Source organism: Urocitellus parryii, chromosome 8, assembly GCF_045843805.1.
Source record: "Urocitellus parryii isolate mUroPar1 chromosome 8, mUroPar1.hap1, whole genome shotgun sequence".
Classification (NCBI taxonomy): domain Eukaryota; kingdom Metazoa; phylum Chordata; class Mammalia; order Rodentia; family Sciuridae; genus Urocitellus; species Urocitellus parryii.
The window spans coordinates 122,055,221-122,071,089 of NC_135538.1; the positions used below are offsets into that span (position 1 = coordinate 122,055,221).

The 15,869-nt window shown below is 42.6% G+C and overlaps 2 protein-coding genes across 2 annotated transcripts; both read right to left on the reverse strand.

The window, feature by feature from the left end:
- Nucleotides 1-906: 906 nt before the first annotated feature.
- Nucleotides 907-1,165, reverse strand: LOC113200753 (dolichyl-diphosphooligosaccharide--protein glycosyltransferase subunit 4-like). The gene is made up of 2 exons (XM_077801828.1): nucleotides 1,123-1,165; nucleotides 907-992 (listed from the first exon to the last, which is right to left on the reverse strand). The coding sequence occupies exons 1-2, from the start codon at nucleotides 1,163-1,165 to the stop codon at nucleotides 907-909; spliced, it is 129 nt and encodes a 42-aa protein (XP_077657954.1).
- Nucleotides 1,166-12,313: 11,148 nt separating this feature from the next.
- Rpp21 (ribonuclease P subunit p21) lies at nucleotides 12,314-14,721 on the reverse strand. The gene is made up of 5 exons (XM_026414342.2): nucleotides 14,631-14,721; nucleotides 14,456-14,556; nucleotides 14,280-14,362; nucleotides 12,637-12,762; nucleotides 12,314-12,435 (listed from the first exon to the last, which is right to left on the reverse strand). Exons 1-5 carry the CDS (start codon nucleotides 14,685-14,687, stop codon nucleotides 12,314-12,316), a joined length of 489 nt encoding a protein of 162 aa, XP_026270127.1. The 5' UTR covers nucleotides 14,688-14,721.
- Nucleotides 14,722-15,869: the final 1,148 nt, after the last annotated feature.

The following is a 15,869-nucleotide window of genomic DNA, read 5'->3' on the forward strand; positions in this document are numbered from 1 at the left end:
GATAAAAGGAGGGGCCTTTAGAAGTAGGAAACCTGGAAATTATAAAAAGGACAAGATTCACCCCCCTCCCATGAGCACCCAGCTCTGGCCCCCCCTTCTCTGTGAACTCTATGTTACTACATATTAAATAAATAAAACTTCAGCCTTTCCTGGGTGTTCAATCTTCACATCTGGGGAAGGGAACTCATTGTCACGGGTAACCAGTGGTAACATGTGTTTGGGGGGGTAGTAGAAAAGCATCCCCTTTACTGGGTCCTGTTCACTGGTACTTCTTGTTCCACAGGGTTAAGGAAGACTTTAAGGAAAGAGAGGTTGTTAGGAAAAATCCAGGTGTAGTTGCTTTGCATGTTTCGGTGGGTAGAAGGGATGAAGTGAAGTGTGAAGGCCACTCACAACCTCCATTTTTGCCTCAAACTATGTCCTGGAACCCTGGGGTGGAGAAAGTGATACTGCCAGTTCTGCTCCCTCACATATTGAAGTTTGAACATTAGAGAAGCATGCCAAGGCAAGCATATAAAGCAAAATTATTAAAAAAGGGGTAATATAGACTTCTCCTGGGAGGGAGAAGGGGGCCATAGCTGGTATCCTGGTAATCCAGGAAGCAAGGTGTTCTGCCCTTTTTATATGTCCTAGGCTTCTTTTGTTCTCCAGCTTTCCTCTCCTTTTCTCTCTCTTTCCTAGGAATGCTCAGTGGGATGACCAAAAGTTGGGAAACAGGAAGGTTGGAGCTGGGGCAGGTTCCATAAGGGTGGAGGAAGGGCTGTGAAGGAATTAACATTTCAATCCCTTAGGGGACAGTCTTCAAATTCCCGGACTCACTCAAAATTGGCCTCCTTAATCTGACCTGACTCGATTTACCTACTTATACTGACTGCCTGTCTAATTCTGCCTTCAAAAGTGCCACTTTCATTGCTTCTTTTTGGGATTATTGACAGCTACATAGTGATAGAGAACCACAAACAAGAAGAGCAACACATGGACTGGGGATGTGGCTCAAGTGGTAACGCGCTTGCCTGGCATGCGCGGGGCGCTGGGTTTGATCCTCAGCACCACATACAAACAAAGATGTTGTGTCCGCCGATAACTGAAAAATAAATATTAAAAAAAAAAAGAGCAACACACCCAGTATGTTGGCCAAGATGGCGAGCTGTATATCTGTGATCATCCTGAGGAGAAAGGGAGGGACTGAGCCTGCAGCCAGCATACTCCTGGTACTCTCTAGGACAGGTCCTGGCCCCCGTGAGGGGATTCTATTTTAGAGTTTTATGGTTGGGGCTGTGTGATGTGGTGCAAATTTATAATCCTAGTGATTTAGGAGGCTGAGGCAGAAGAATCACAAGTTTGAGGCCAGTCTCAGCAACTTAGTGAGACCCTCAGCAATTGTGTGAGACCTATCTCAAAATGAAAAATAAAAAGGGGGGCTGGGGATGTGGCTCAAGCGGTAGTGCACTCGCCTGGCATGCGTGAGGCCCGGGTTCGATCCTCAGTTCCACATACAAACAAAGATGTTGTGTCCGCCGAAAACTAAAAAATAAATATTAAACAAAAAATTCTCTCTCTCACACACACACACTCTCTCTCTTTAAAAAAAAAAAAAAAAAAGAAAAGAAAAATAAAAAGGGCTGGGAATGCAGCTCAGTGGTAAAGCACCCATTTCCCAGTACCAAAAAGAAAAAAGAAAATCCCAAACCAAAACAAACTGAAAAACCAGTCTCTATCTCAGAGCAAAGCCTGTCCAAGGAAGGGGGCGTGGCCCCTGTCCTTGGAAAGACCCACAGAGCACTCCTAGGCACATACCCTTGTTTATCTACAAATAACAGGAGAGATCTGCTGCGCCAGGTGTCCCTGACTCAGTCAGGCTAGGTGGGAACCCTTAGCAACCCCCTAGCAGCCACCAATCAGCATGAGACAGGGAAATACCTGGGATGCCAGATGACCCTCCCAGTAGTTTATGGTGGTTGATAACATGTTGGGAAACCGTGTAGTTCAGCACTACTGCCCTCATGGCTTAAACCAATCAGTTCAAAGGAATCCCCCTCTTGTACTAACCAATCACTCCTACCCAACTTGTTCCTGCCAGTGAATGTGTTATTCATGTTTTAGAGTTGTTTTATGATTTTCCCGAGGTGTATGATGATTTCCTAAGAGATGCTATGATGTATGTGAAGTCCCTGCCTACCCCAAAGAGTAAATAAAACTGCTGCAAACTTTGGGCTTGGGACCTCTCAGTGTCACTGAAAAACCAGCCTCTACCTCAGAGCAAAGCCTGTCCAAGGAAGGGACATGACCTTTGTCCTTGGAAAGACCCACAGAGCACTCCTAGGCAAATTCCCACCCTGCTAAGTTGTTTATCTACAAATAACAGGAGAGATCTGCAGGCCAGGTGTCCCTGACTCAGTCAGGCTAGGTGGAGACCCATAGCAATCCCCTAGCAGCCACCAATCAGCATCAGACAGGGAAATACCTGGGATGCCAGATGACCCTCCCAGTAGATTATGGTGGTTGATAACATGTTGGGAAACCTTGTAGTTCAGCACTACTGCCCTCTTGATTTAAGCCAGTCAGTTCAAAGGAATCCCCCTCTTGTAGTAACCAATCACCCCTACCCAACTTGTTCCTGCCAGTGAATGTGCTAATCATGTTTTAGAATTGTTATTTGATTTTCTCGCTGTGTATGATGATTTGCTAAGAGATGCTATGATGTATGTGAAGTCCCTGCCTTCTCCAAAGAATGTATAAAACTGCTGCAAACCCTGGGCTCGGGGGCTCTCAGTTGCTGTGTGCACGTGGAGTACTGTGAAAGCTCGAAATAAACACCTCTTTGCTGTTTATGTGGATCTTGGTCTCTGGTGGTCTTTTGGGGGTCCTGAATTCCAGCATAACATCACCAGTTGCTGTGTGCACGTGGAGTACCGAGAAAGCTCGAAATAAACACCTCTTTGCTGCTTACATTGATCTTGGTCTCTGGTGGTCTTTTGGGTGTGCTGAATTGGAGCATAACAAAACAAAAGCCCCAAATAAATATATAACAAACAAAAATCCCAAAGTATTACAGTTGGATAAGTATCCCCTGCAAGGCTCATATATTAAAGGTCCCTCAGGCAGGGTTATTGGTAGGTGGTAAACTTTTAGGGCATGGGGCCTAGTGGAAAATCTTTAGCTCACTGGGGAACATGTCCCCTCCTCTGCATCTCTCTTTGCTCCCTGGTCATGAGGAAAGTGAGTAGTTTTGCTATGTCATGTGTTCCTACCATTCATTATGTACTGCCTCACCACAGGACCAAAGGCAATGAGTCCCAATGATCATGGACTAGAACCTACAAAACAGAGTCAAAATAAACCTTCTCTCTCTCTCTTTACATTCTCTTTTTATAGGTTAATAATCGTGAGTATTTGTTATAGTGATGGAAAGATGATTAACACAGATATACATGGTAATATATTGTAGAAACAAACTAGTGAAGCCAGATTTAAAAATAGGTAGTCAGTGTAGTTAGGTAAATCAGGTCTAATATCCAGTAAGATCCAAAATGGAGGCCATGTTGAGAATGAAGTCCGGGAAAAGCAGGACAATTCATGTTAATGTCCCCAAGGCCCAGAGCCCATCCCAAAGAAGTGTTAATGAAACAGCTCCCAGCAAACTTGAAGATGCTGACCCAAAAGTCCTTCCTGCCCAGGTTATTCCTTTGGTCCACCTGTGCCCCACCCTTGACAGAACAAAGGACAGGAATGTGACAGGAATGCGGGAAGGCTAAAGAAGGCCTTAGCTATAAAAAGGGGAGACAACCGCCCTTTCCACGGATTCCACCTCTTGGGTCCCCTTCTTCTCTGGGAGAAGTCTTTTCTGCTGTCCTTTAATAAACTTCTACTTTTCACTCTGACCTTGCCTCCTCACGCTTCTCTGGTGTTATACTTCAACATTGGGGAAGCAAGGACTCATCACGGGTAAAGAGCGGTAACACTAAGTGATGATAAATAAGAAAATGGTAAATAAGATGTTTTATGAGAATAATCTATGGCAATCTGAAGCCCTGAATTAGACTTACACATAGTTTACAGATAGATCCTAAAAACATTGTCAAAGAGATGAAATAGTCCAGTGTCACAAAGTTAATAAGTAATGGAGTTGGGTCTAGAACAAGGTTAGCCATCCTAGTTCTGCTTGTCATAGCAAAATGTTGTCAACAGCCCAAGTGAATGTCAGTTGGGATCAGGTGAAATAAACCAAGAAGCATCCATGCAATGCAATATTATTCCCAAGAAACAATAAATCTAATCTTTATGCTGATTGCAAAAATATGGCTATTTTTAAAACGTATGGAAAAAGATGGAAAGAACTACCTTAGAAAATTAATCTAGGCCTGAGTCAGGACCGGCTATACCTGGTCCCACCCTCAGTGCTGAGGTTCTAGAGACAGGATCAACCCCAAATCAGCCTCTGATCATGTATCCTCATGGGACAAGGCCCTTCTGCAGGGGTAAGCACAATGAAGTCGTAGAGATGACATGGCTGGGTAATGGCCAAGCCCAAATCAATATTTTTGAGCACTGGCTGCCAAGCATCTTTTAAACTGCCCCTTTACCTCTACCCAGGTTTCCAGCTGCGCTCACCTTTCAAATATTAAGGAAATTTTTTCCATCCTGTAAACCAGTAACATCAACTACAAAGATTTAGGAAAAATACTACTTTTAAGTATACATTTATTTATTATTTCAGGAAATAAATTGCAACTTTAAAGTCACAAAAGTCAATGCAGTGCAGAGCAATGGCAGAAGGTAGACTTTCCAGCTCCTTCTCCCATTGACAAGGAATGTTTGTATAAAGGGAAGAGACCATAAGCTTGGGGTATGAGCAGTGAGGTTAGGTGGTAATGGGCAGGACCAATATCTATTCTTATGCAGATATGGGAGGTGTGTGTCTGAGGAAGATACTTCTGGATTCATGGAGTTTATGTTTCAGAGCACAACTGCAGGAACCAAATGTTCAAGGAGAATCACATCAATGATGATTGCTATGGTGGGGATGGTGAGCTAAGGAGACAGCTCTGGGAAGGTCAATGAGGGGGCTTGACGCCCCTCCAAACTCTGACCCTGCTGATGGTCTCCAGAATGCCTCTTTCTTTCCCTGACAATAGGCTCTGTGACCTCATCCGCTTTACCCCATTAGGGTGAGGGGCTCAGATATATGTGCTGCACATGGCACATGTATATCTGTACCACCACAACCGCCCATTACTGGAAGGTTCCATCTCCTGCAGGCCTGATCTCCACAAGCTCCATGTCCTATAACTGATTCTCCCCAAGCCACTGATAGGTCAGGTAATCTCTGCAAGGTGGAGATCAGAGAGGTGGTGGATCATGCATATTTAGGGGGTCTGAAAAGGGTAAGAGAAAATTTAGGGAGTTTGGTTTCCTTCCTGTAGACCATTTGTGCAGGAATCATGTGGCCACCCTGGGACTGGATAGGAGAATTTGGTAGCAGGGATGGAGCACAAAACCTAGACACCGGCTTGGATGCAGGGATCTGGGATAATCTACTCCAGTTCTGGTTCTGGGCAGAGGTGAGATGCTCCAGGTCTGAGAGGAGGAAAGGCAGCTTCTGATTCTGACCCAGAGTCAGGCTCCTAAAAGGTTGTGAGGTGGAGCTAGAGAATGGGGAAGGAGAAAGTCTTCCCTGCACAGCCTGGTTTTCAAGGCCATGCTGAGGTCAAGGCCAACTCCCCTTCCAGATAGGCCTTCTGGTGTTCCATCACGTCATTCACCAGCTTCCTGCTACTGCGCTTGCGCTAGGATCTGTCTGTAGCACAGATCCTCATTCTCGAAGTTGAAGGCGCCATTCAGGTCCCAATTCTCCGCCTGAAATCACCTGAAGAGGGTGAGAACCAGGTAGTCCCAGGTCAACCCTATTTACCCTCCTGCCCAAGACAGCCTGTGATTGGCCAAAGGCGATGTCAGTTACAACTCGGATTGGAAATAAAACCCACCGAATAAAATAAAAATCCTGCAGGCTCATCCCAGGTGTGAGGTGTCTTGTGGGTGACTGCCTCCCCAGAGAGTCCTACCAGTCGGTGGGGGCATGGGTAGATGTGCCTATCCCCCTCGTTGGCCGAGCTTTCTGGTTGTGGGAGCCGCGCTGAGTCCGCAGGTTCCCTCCGTACTTCTACGTGGCTCTTGAAGCGTGGTGTGTTTCTGACCCAGTACTCCTGCTCCTATTATACTGGGCATCCTGGAGGGACCACCAAGACGCCGAGGTTTTGAAATAACTTATGGAGTGGGAGCTGAGGGATCCGCAGCTGCTGAAACCCCGCAGGGGGAAAGTATTCAGCTTTTCAACATTAAATGTGATTTTTAAAAAATATATATTTTAGTTGTAGATGGACACAATACCTTTATTTTATTTTTCTATAGTGCTGAGGATGGAACCCAGTACCCTCTGCATGCGAGGCAAGCATTCTATCACTGAGCTACAACCCCAGAGCATTAAATGTGATGTTAATCAAGTTTTTCATACAGGCCTTTCTCCCCTCCCCCAACAGTTCTGTGTGCCCACCTTCCCCCCACTCCCACCCCCATGCTGGGGATTGAACCCAGGGCCTTGTGCATGCGTGGCAAGCACTCTACCAAATGAATTACATCCCCAGCCCTCCCCACAGTTTTTAGTGCATTATAATTATAATGGTGGGATTTGTTGTCACTTATTCATACATGCATGTGATATTAACAACATAATTAGTTCAATATAATTCCTGGTATTTCCCCTTTCCCTCTGCTCCCTCTCCCTGCTCCCTTTCCTCTATTCTATTGATCTCCCTTCCATTTTCATGAAATTCTCCTGTCTCACCTTTATTTTCCTTTTTCCTCTCCAACTTCTACATGAGAGAAAAACCTATGTTAATAGTTGGGAGTTTGCTTTATTTTGTTTAACATTGTTCTCAAGTTCCATCCATTTCCATGCAAATGACATAATTTCACTCTTCTTTATGGCTGAATAAAAATCCATTGTGTATACATACCACATTTTCTTTATCCATTCATCCATTGACAGATACTCAGGCTGGTTCCATAGTTGGGCTATTGTGAACTCTGCTATTAAACATGGGTATGCGTGTATCACTGTAGTAAGATTATTTTAATTCTTTAGGATAAATACTGAGGAGTGGTACAGCTGGGTTATATGAAAGTTCCATTCCTTGTCTTTGGAGGAACTTCCATACTGATTTCTATAGTGGTTGTACTAATTTACAACCCTACCAACAGTATAAAAGTGTTCCTTTTTCTCTATATTCTCTCCAGCAGTAATTGTTGTTCATATTCTTTTCTTAAAAATTTTTATTTCTAGTTGTAGACAGACACAATACCACATTTTATTTATTTTCATGTGGGGCTGATGTTTGAATCCAGTGCCTTACACACACTAGGCGCTAGGTGAGCGTTCTACCACTGAGCCACCACCCCAGCCTATAATTTTATTCTTGATGACTGCCATTCCAATTAGAGTGAAATGAAATCTCAGTGTAGTTTTGGTTTGCATTTTCCATAAGTCCTAACAATATATTCATATATTTGTTGGCCATTTGTCATATAGGCCTTTCTGAAGTTGTCATTTATTCCTCATCTGCTAAGAGATTTTTGTCAAGAATGGATGTTAGATTTTATCAAATTTTTTTCCACCTTTATTGAGATTATTATATGTCTTTTCCATGTTAGGTTGCTAATATGATGAATTATTGCCCTGGTTCCTTTGAAACAGAACAATTTCCTTCTGATTTACAACACAAGTCTCCAAAAGGCTCAGAATGGACAGTGTCAGGTACTTTCAGAAGAAAAAAAGTCACCATAATAAGGATTGTTTGGAAGATTTAATAAACAGCTTGATTCTTAGTCCCTATTCCCACTCTAAGCCAATGGGTGGGTAACAGTCCTTTCTTCCCTACAGCACAAGGAATCAAATCTGAAGATATTAAGAAAACAAAAAAAGTCCATAAATTGGGAACACCCAGCACTATTTGAGGCATGAATACCATACAGGGAAATTATAGTTACCATATGCATATTGGGTTCTGAATACCCTAATCCCAATGTTGAAATCCTGAAGGATAAAAATTCTTGTCTAAAATCCAGAAAGATCAAAATCTCAAAAATATAATTCTGAAAAAATAATAAAAAATTTGACTTTTTTTATACTTTGAAAGAACATTTGAGAAACAAAAACAATAGATTCCTTTAAGACTACCTTTCATATTAAAATAAGCAATATCATACATCAATACTCAGAGAAAAAATAGTTATATGGATGTAACATTTATTAGCCCCAAACTGTACTCATAAACAAATAGATCAAAAAGTGAGATATAAATATGTATCATTATCATTGGTAAGCACGTGAAACCAGCTTTATAGCTGTGGTCATCTGAAATACAATGGGTGATGGACGACCTAAGTCTTCTGAGGAAATAAATCAAAACCTGCTGAGTCAACACCATAACACATGCAATCACACAGAACTGAGATCTTGAGAAATTTTATCTTTCACAAATGCAGTTGTAAAAAAAAAAAAAAAAAAAAAAAGACAACTCTTCATTTACTGAGGTACTGAGGAAGTTTCAAAGTTTGTAGTACACACAAAACATTTAAAAGCCAAAATATTGATACTGTATTTTCCTGGCATCAAATTTGCAAAAACTTCATAAGGCAAATTAGAATTCTCTAAAGTCTTTTTTTCCTAAAAATCTTACTACAATTTATACCTCCAGTATTTGAAATCATGTTATGATGAAATATATATTACAAATTATAATATAATGCTGACAATTAAAAAAAAAATGAGAAAACACTTAACAAATTCCCCAAACTAAGCTAAAAGGAAAATAGTTGGAAAACACCAAAACAAACACACAAATAAAAGACTCTAAAACTAAATTTAAAAGAAAATTCAGCACATGAAAAAAGTATATTACAGGGAGAAATTATGAGCAACTGCATACAAGTTATTGTAAAAGTTAGCTAACTTTCATGATCATTAACTTATTAACTATATTTTAAAGTCTTATATAGTGATAAATAGCTGCTTTTTCTTTTCAAATTTGTTTTGCAGTTCTGGGTTAAATTCCCAGGGCCTTGTATAGGCTAGGTAACACACATGCTCTACTACTGAGTTACATTCCCAGCTCTGATTCCCCATCACCCCACTTTTTACTTGTAGGGCATGACTCACCTTAGACAAGGCTCACATTCATTTCCTACATGGCATTACTCTTTTTGGAATTCTTTCATGATTCAATTACATCAACATGAGTGTTCCTTATTAAATGTTCCCATCTGCTGTGCCATGCTTCTACATTGTTTTGGGTACATGATAATTCATACCCCATTCACTCACATACAGATCATTAATTTGGAGGAAACAATCATGGTGATCGAACAGCAGAACCACTGTATCAAATGTCTTCTTATTCTTCCTTGTACATAAATCATTTTCAAACCAGTCATTAAGTTCACAGACTTCTTAGGGGAAATACAATTTTAGTTCATTAGAATCTTCTGGAATTTCATCAGCTGGAAGGAACACCAGCAGACAAATGATCCATTTGTGTGTGTGTGTGGCTGGGAATTGAACCCAGGGCCTTGTGCATGTGAGGCGAACATTCTACCAACTGAGCTATATCTCTAGTCCATGATACTTTTTCTGTTTTTGGTGGTGCTGGGGATTGAAGCCAGGGCCTGTGCATGCAAGAAAAGTACTCTACTGACTGAGCTATATCCTCAGCCCCTGTGATACATTTTTAAATTGAATTTTTTTATTAGCTACACATTTAAATTGAATTTTTGTCATTGCCCATATCGAATGACCAATCTACATACTCCAATTTTCCAACAAATGGGTTGGGTTGATTGAAAAAAAACAAACTTTATCTATACTACTTTAAAATCTGCTTTTAGAAGCCTTGATTGCCTCTCATTCCAAATCTGTCATTATGGCTTATGCATTCAATTGAAATTTAGTTTCTTTTGCAAAGTCCATTAAGTCATCAAGTAAGATTATAAAGTACCTCTCTTTTCCTAGCCATTAATACATAAATGTGCCAAAAAGTTCTAGAATTTTTGGATTCAATAGGGGTATAAAAATATTTATTTAATAAAACAAAAACAAAACCAAAAAAGCAGACAGGAGCCAGGCACTGAGGTGCATGCCTATAATCCATCACTAGGGAGGATGAAGCTGAAGGATCACAAGTTCTAGGCCGGTCTGGGCAACTTAGTGATACCCTGTTTCAAAACAAAAAATAAAAAGGGCTGAGGATGTAACTCAGTGATAGAGTGTCCCTAGGTTTAATCCCCAGTGCCTAAACAAAAACAAAAATGAAAATAAAAGGAAAAAAACAATGGGGACAGTTTTCAGAGCGCCATCCGTATGTCAAAGTGAAGGAACTTCTATATCACCAAAGTCTGGTTCAGACAGAGGTCACTGAACTTGTTTTTTTTTTTTTAGTGGTATTGGGTATTGAACCCAGGAGTGCTTTACCACTGAGCTACATTCTTACTCCCCCCTTTTAGCCCCAAGAAGGGCTTTCAGGCTAGGCATGATGGTGTATACCTGTATCCGTAGCTACTTGGGAGGCTTAGGAAAAAGGATTACATATTTGAGGCCAGCCTCTGTAATTTAGTGAGGCCCTGATTCAAAATTAAAAAAAATAAGATGTAGCTCAGTGGTAGAGCCCCATTGGATTCAATCCTCAAAATGAAACAAACAAAATGAAAAGCCTCTCAAAGTTCTCCCTGCTTACCTACTCTGGATATGTTTCATCATCTGACATCAGAAAACACTCAAAACAATCTTGAGCTCAGAACTGAAATGAGACTCACTTGGGGAGCCAGGGAAGGTGAGACAAAGATGCCAAGGGTCCAGATATGCAGGTCATGTACTTTCAGGCTACATGTTTTTGTTGGCTGTCATAACTGATTCAAGTAGTCACAATTCCAGAAATGAACTGTCAAATAATAACTCAGAAACATTTCATTACTTGTATACTGTTTAGAATATTGTATGTAAATAATTCTCAGACACATGAAGGAGTCAGTGGAGAAACAAAGTCAGGGGCAAAGGCAAGTGGTAGATTATATTTGTGGTCCCCAGGGAATGAATGAACCTCCCAGTATTCATATTCTGACACAGCCCCTTCCATGTTGAATTGGCCACATGGCTTGCTTTGGCCAAGGGGATATTAGATTATTGGGTCTTCCAGGTTACCTACCAGCCACTAGCTAAATGCAGCCATGACTCTAGCTGATTCCATCCATATGGAACAGAATTACTGTTAAGATCTTTCAGAATTCCTAATGAAGATTCATTGCTATATTAGGCCATGATATTATGAAGTGATTTTTTGAAAAAAATTTTTTAGTTGTAATTGGACACAATACCTTTATTTATTTTTATGTGGTGAAGATTGAATCCAGCGCCTCGCACATGCTAGGCGAGCACTCTACCGCTGAGCCACAACTCCAGCCCCTGAAGTGATTTTTCATGCAACAATAGAGAGGTGCAACAAAGGGTTTATAAGAGAAAGGGAAGAAACAAAACTGCATTCTAGGAATAGTAAATTTGTGTATTTGGGGGGTAACATGACTACCTGGAAGCTATTAAAGAGGTTAGTCTGGGAATTCTGTCTTGAGTAGGCTCTCTAGGGTTCTCTTAGAAAGCATTTTAGTTTTTTACCAATTCTCAAGAAAAATTTGAGAGTTTACCTATGGGTATACTTGTGTACTATCTGCTAGTATCCTTCTGTTAGTACCCTTGGCCTTATTATTTCAAGTTTGTACCATTTCCCTGATCAGAATTTTGTAGATTACTCAGAGATAAGGAAAAGACCAACCCTGAGTAGGCAAGAAAGACATGAATACTCCCTCACTGCTATCTTTTCACCCTTGCTTAAATAAAAACAGCAGCAGCAACATAGATATTCTGTCTACCTCTTTAGTCAACAGTCAGGGCCATCTAAATATGGAATGCTCCAAGGAATTCAGATTCTTGCAGGAAACTGTGAAACACAAGTCCCAAACACAGTATTGCCCTGAGCAAGGAGTGATGGGGCAATGGAGTCAAGGCTCTGGAAAGGAGAACTGCTTAATGGGATTAAGTGGTCTATAGAATTTGGGATCTCCCTACAGTATGCTGGGAGTACAAACATTGGAAGGATAAAGGAGAGGTCAGATGTTGATCAAGAAATACAGACAGAAATAGAGGAAAATGGAACTGGGAATTAAAATACCCAGAGAACAGAATCATTCAAAGTGAAAAAGAATTAAACTTTATTTATCTGGAAGATGGGATGAATCCGTCGCTGGTTATTGGAACCTGAGGTTGAGCTTGCTCTTTAGGAAGGTGGGTTGGAATGGGATGAGCTGTGTTTTGCAAGGGCTGTGGTGGTCTAGAATCTGGGGAGATCAGCAGAATTAGTTTTCTAAGACTGGCACCCCTTACATCAACCCGTACCACCTATGTGTCCTCTATATCCTCCATTTTTTTTGGTGGTGCTGGGGATTGAATCCAGGGCCTTGTGCTTGCGAGGCAAGTACTCTACCAACTAAGCTATATCCCTAGCCCCATAGCCCCTATTTTTGTGTACCACCTCTCACCTGCCTGGTTCCCCAGCTGAGCCTCAGGCCGGTCTCCCCAGAGCAGATGCTTGGGGTCATTGAGGAACCTCTGGCTGCGCTGGCATGTCAGGCAGGTCTGTATTGTCCAACGTTGTCCCCTGCGGCCTGGGGTAAAGGTGGGAAAAAGGAAAAGTGCCCAGGTTCCTCCTTTTGCCTCCAAGTTTTTCCAGTAGGAATCCTATTCCCTACTCCCACTTTTTTTTATTTATTTATTTATTTATTTATTTATTTATTTTTTTTTATTGGTCGTTCATAACATTACATAGTTCTTAATACATCATATTACACGGTTTGATTCAAGTGGATTATGAACTCCCGCTTTTACCCCGTATACAAATTGCTGTATCACATCAGTTACCCTTCCATTGATTGACATATTGCCTTTCTAGTGTCTGATGTATTCTGCTGTCTGTCCTATTGTCTACTATCCCCCCTCCCCTCCCCTCCCCTCCCCTCCCCTACTCCCACTTTGAATGTAAATTTCATGGCATCAGGCCTCAGCACCAATCAATTTCTTGGAATTTTAAGACAAAAACTAAATTCCTTAACAGGATAAAGATATGGATTGTTTCCCTCAACTCTTGCTCCTGTGAACTCAAATTCCAGCCTCCCCAACTCTGATTTCCTTGACAGTACCACAAATTCTCAAGTCTGGAAATTCTCATCCATGCTTAGAATTTCTCTCTCTAGCTCCCTTTATTTATCATGTACCTCATCACCACTGGCATAAATAATTCAGCATTCTACTTTACCCTCCTCTCAATTAAAGCATTTTTCTCCCCTACATTCTTTTGTTTCTATTTTAGTCTATCTCTCCAGGGTGTAATTTGAATATAGTACTTGACATATTTTAGCAAATAAGGTCTTTTTTTTTTTTTGGCAGGGGTGGGGGGTGGAGTACCAGGGGTTGAATTCAGGAGCACTCAACCACTGAGTCACATCTCCAGCTCTTTTTGTATTTTATTTAGAGACAAGGTATCACTGAGTTGCTTAGGGCTTCTAAGTTGCTGAGACGACTTTGAATTTGCGATCCTCCTGCCTCAGCCTCCCCCAGCAGCGGGGATTACAGGCCTGCGCCACTGCGATTGGCAGAAAAGAAATATTTCTTGAGTGAACGAATGAAAGGTGCTACCACACAGTATCTGTTATTGTGCCTCGGTGAGATTGCCTCTTAAGGCATAATTTTTCTTCTACCCAAATAGGAATAAAAGCCAAGCCCAGACTTTAGTTTGTCCCAGGGATATTAGAAATTTAATCTATACGGGGCGCAGTGGTGCACAGCTGTAATCCCAGCGGCTCCGGAGGCGGAGGCAGAGGCTGCAGGATAGCGAGTTCAAAGCCAGCCTCAGCAATTTAGAGAGGCGCTAAGCAACTCAGTGAGACCTTGTCTCTAAATAAAATACAAAAATAGGGCTGGGGATGTGACTCAGTGACCGAGTGTCCCCGAGGTCAATCCTCGGTACAAAAAGCAAACAAAGAAAAAACCTTTATTTCAGACCTAGAGAAAGCTGGCTCCAGCATATCCAAAGCCCTACCCATCTAAGGTGAGGATGGAGCGGTTTGGCCCCGCCCTCCCCTCTTCCCGTGCTCCGCAACCACCCCATTTTGCCAGGAGCACTCACGTCTCTGGCGCTGGGTGCTGGTGAGGCCAGGGATGAGGAGGGAGGAGCAGCCGCGACATAGGGTCCTTTTCACCGAGGGGTCCCTGGGGGCGGAGGGGGAAAGGTCGTCTGAATGCCCGCGCTCCCTCGCCTTTCCTTCTCGGTCCCGCCCACCGCCCAGACCCGCGCCGTCTCACTGTCGCAGGACTAGTCGCTTCGCAATGGTCTTTTCCGTGTGGCAGTAAAACCTCGCCAGCGCCTGGTTCTCGGGGTCCTGCGCAAGGACACAGTGGGCGGCCTGGGGGAAGGCAGCGGTCACTCCAGGGCCCGGCGCACCAGAATCCCTTCCCCACGCGGCACTTGCTCACTCACCTGGTACAAGAAGCTGAGTCTCTGGAAGGCCTCGCGGTCCTTCACTGGTCCCGCCATCCGGGCGCCCCAGCAACAAGCGGACCGCTCGCAGGCCCCGCCCCTTGCGCCCGCGCAAGGCCTTCTGGGAGGTGTAGTGCCCAGGCCCGCAGCCTTAGGTTTGGGAACCTGTTCTCTGCCAATCCAGCACAGGATCCATTTATGACTTTTGAGTTCCTTTCAATGTTCCTTAAAACGATCTACTTAGTAGAGACTGGAGCGGCAAATGGGCAGGAGAGGATCTTTTTATTATTTTAGTTGTAGATGGACACAATACCTTTATTTTTATGTGGTGCTGATGATAGAACCCAGTGCCTCACACGGGCTATGCAAGTGCTCGACCACTGAGCTACAACCCTAGCCCAGGAGAGGTTCTTAAAAGTGGGAAATATTTTCAGGAGATAAATCTGGTTTCCTCATGCAGACAGATTGGGGAAATGGTTATGTGCAACTTATACCTTCTGCTCTACTAAGTCAAAGGCAGTTTCCTGGAAAATCTACAGAGTGAAGGAATAGAGGCTTACATTAAAAACAACAAAAAATTGGTGTCCTCAGAGGTCAAAGTGGAAAGGGTCATGAGGGTGGCAGGATAAGGAAGGAGGGCTCCTGGCCCTCAGCACAGCCTGGTTCCACTTTTACACTTACCAATGAAACACTTGTTACAGTGCTGGACATGTAGCAGGTGATCCCTACTTGCTCAGTGAATAGTTTTAAATTCCTTGTTGTATGTACAGCAAACTGCCAACAGTATCCTCTGCCCAGACTGCAGCCTACTTTCTCCACAGAGACATCAACTTCACACTCCTCTGACCTCTTTCTGCCTCCCATTTGTTGTCTGGCATCCTGTGTTTATCACCGATACCCAGTTAATGACAACTAGTTTCTGAGGTCAAAAGCAGAGGAATTAAAACTGGAGGTACAAAACATGATTGAACACTAAGATAGAGAGGGCAGTATAAGTCAGGAGAGGGTGATATCCTGCTCCCTTCTCAGAAAAAGGAAATTGGCTAAAACCTCCTCTAGGTGAAGTTTAGCAAGGGTCCTCAGATTTGAATGAGGAATGTATTTAAAATGTTGAGATCCCCAGGTCCAACCAGACATTGATCAAACACTGCAGGCAAGACCCAGGAACATGCATTGTTCACACCCAGTGATTTTACAATAAACATAAGGCCATGCCCAAATTAGCACTCGACACAGAGA

Coding starts and splice junctions, on each gene's coding strand:
- Rpp21 (XM_026414342.2), bottom strand. CDS start 14,687: ATGGCGGGACCAGTGAAGGACCGCGAGGCCTTCCAGAGACTCAGCTTC. Junction 14,557..14,630: donor GACTCAGCTTCTTGTACCAG/GTGAGTGAGCAA, acceptor GCCTTCCCCCAG/GCCGCCCACTGTGTCCTTGC. Junction 14,363..14,455: donor AAGCGACTAGTCCTGCGACA/GTGAGACGGCGC, acceptor CTCCGCCCCCAG/GGACCCCTCGGTGAAAAGGA.
- LOC113200753 (XM_077801828.1), bottom strand. CDS start 1,165: ATGATCACAGATATACAGCTCGCCATCTTGGCCAACATACTGG. Junction 993..1,122: donor CATCTTGGCCAACATACTGG/GTGTGTTGCTCT, acceptor TTACCACTTGAG/CCACATCCCCAGTCCATGTG.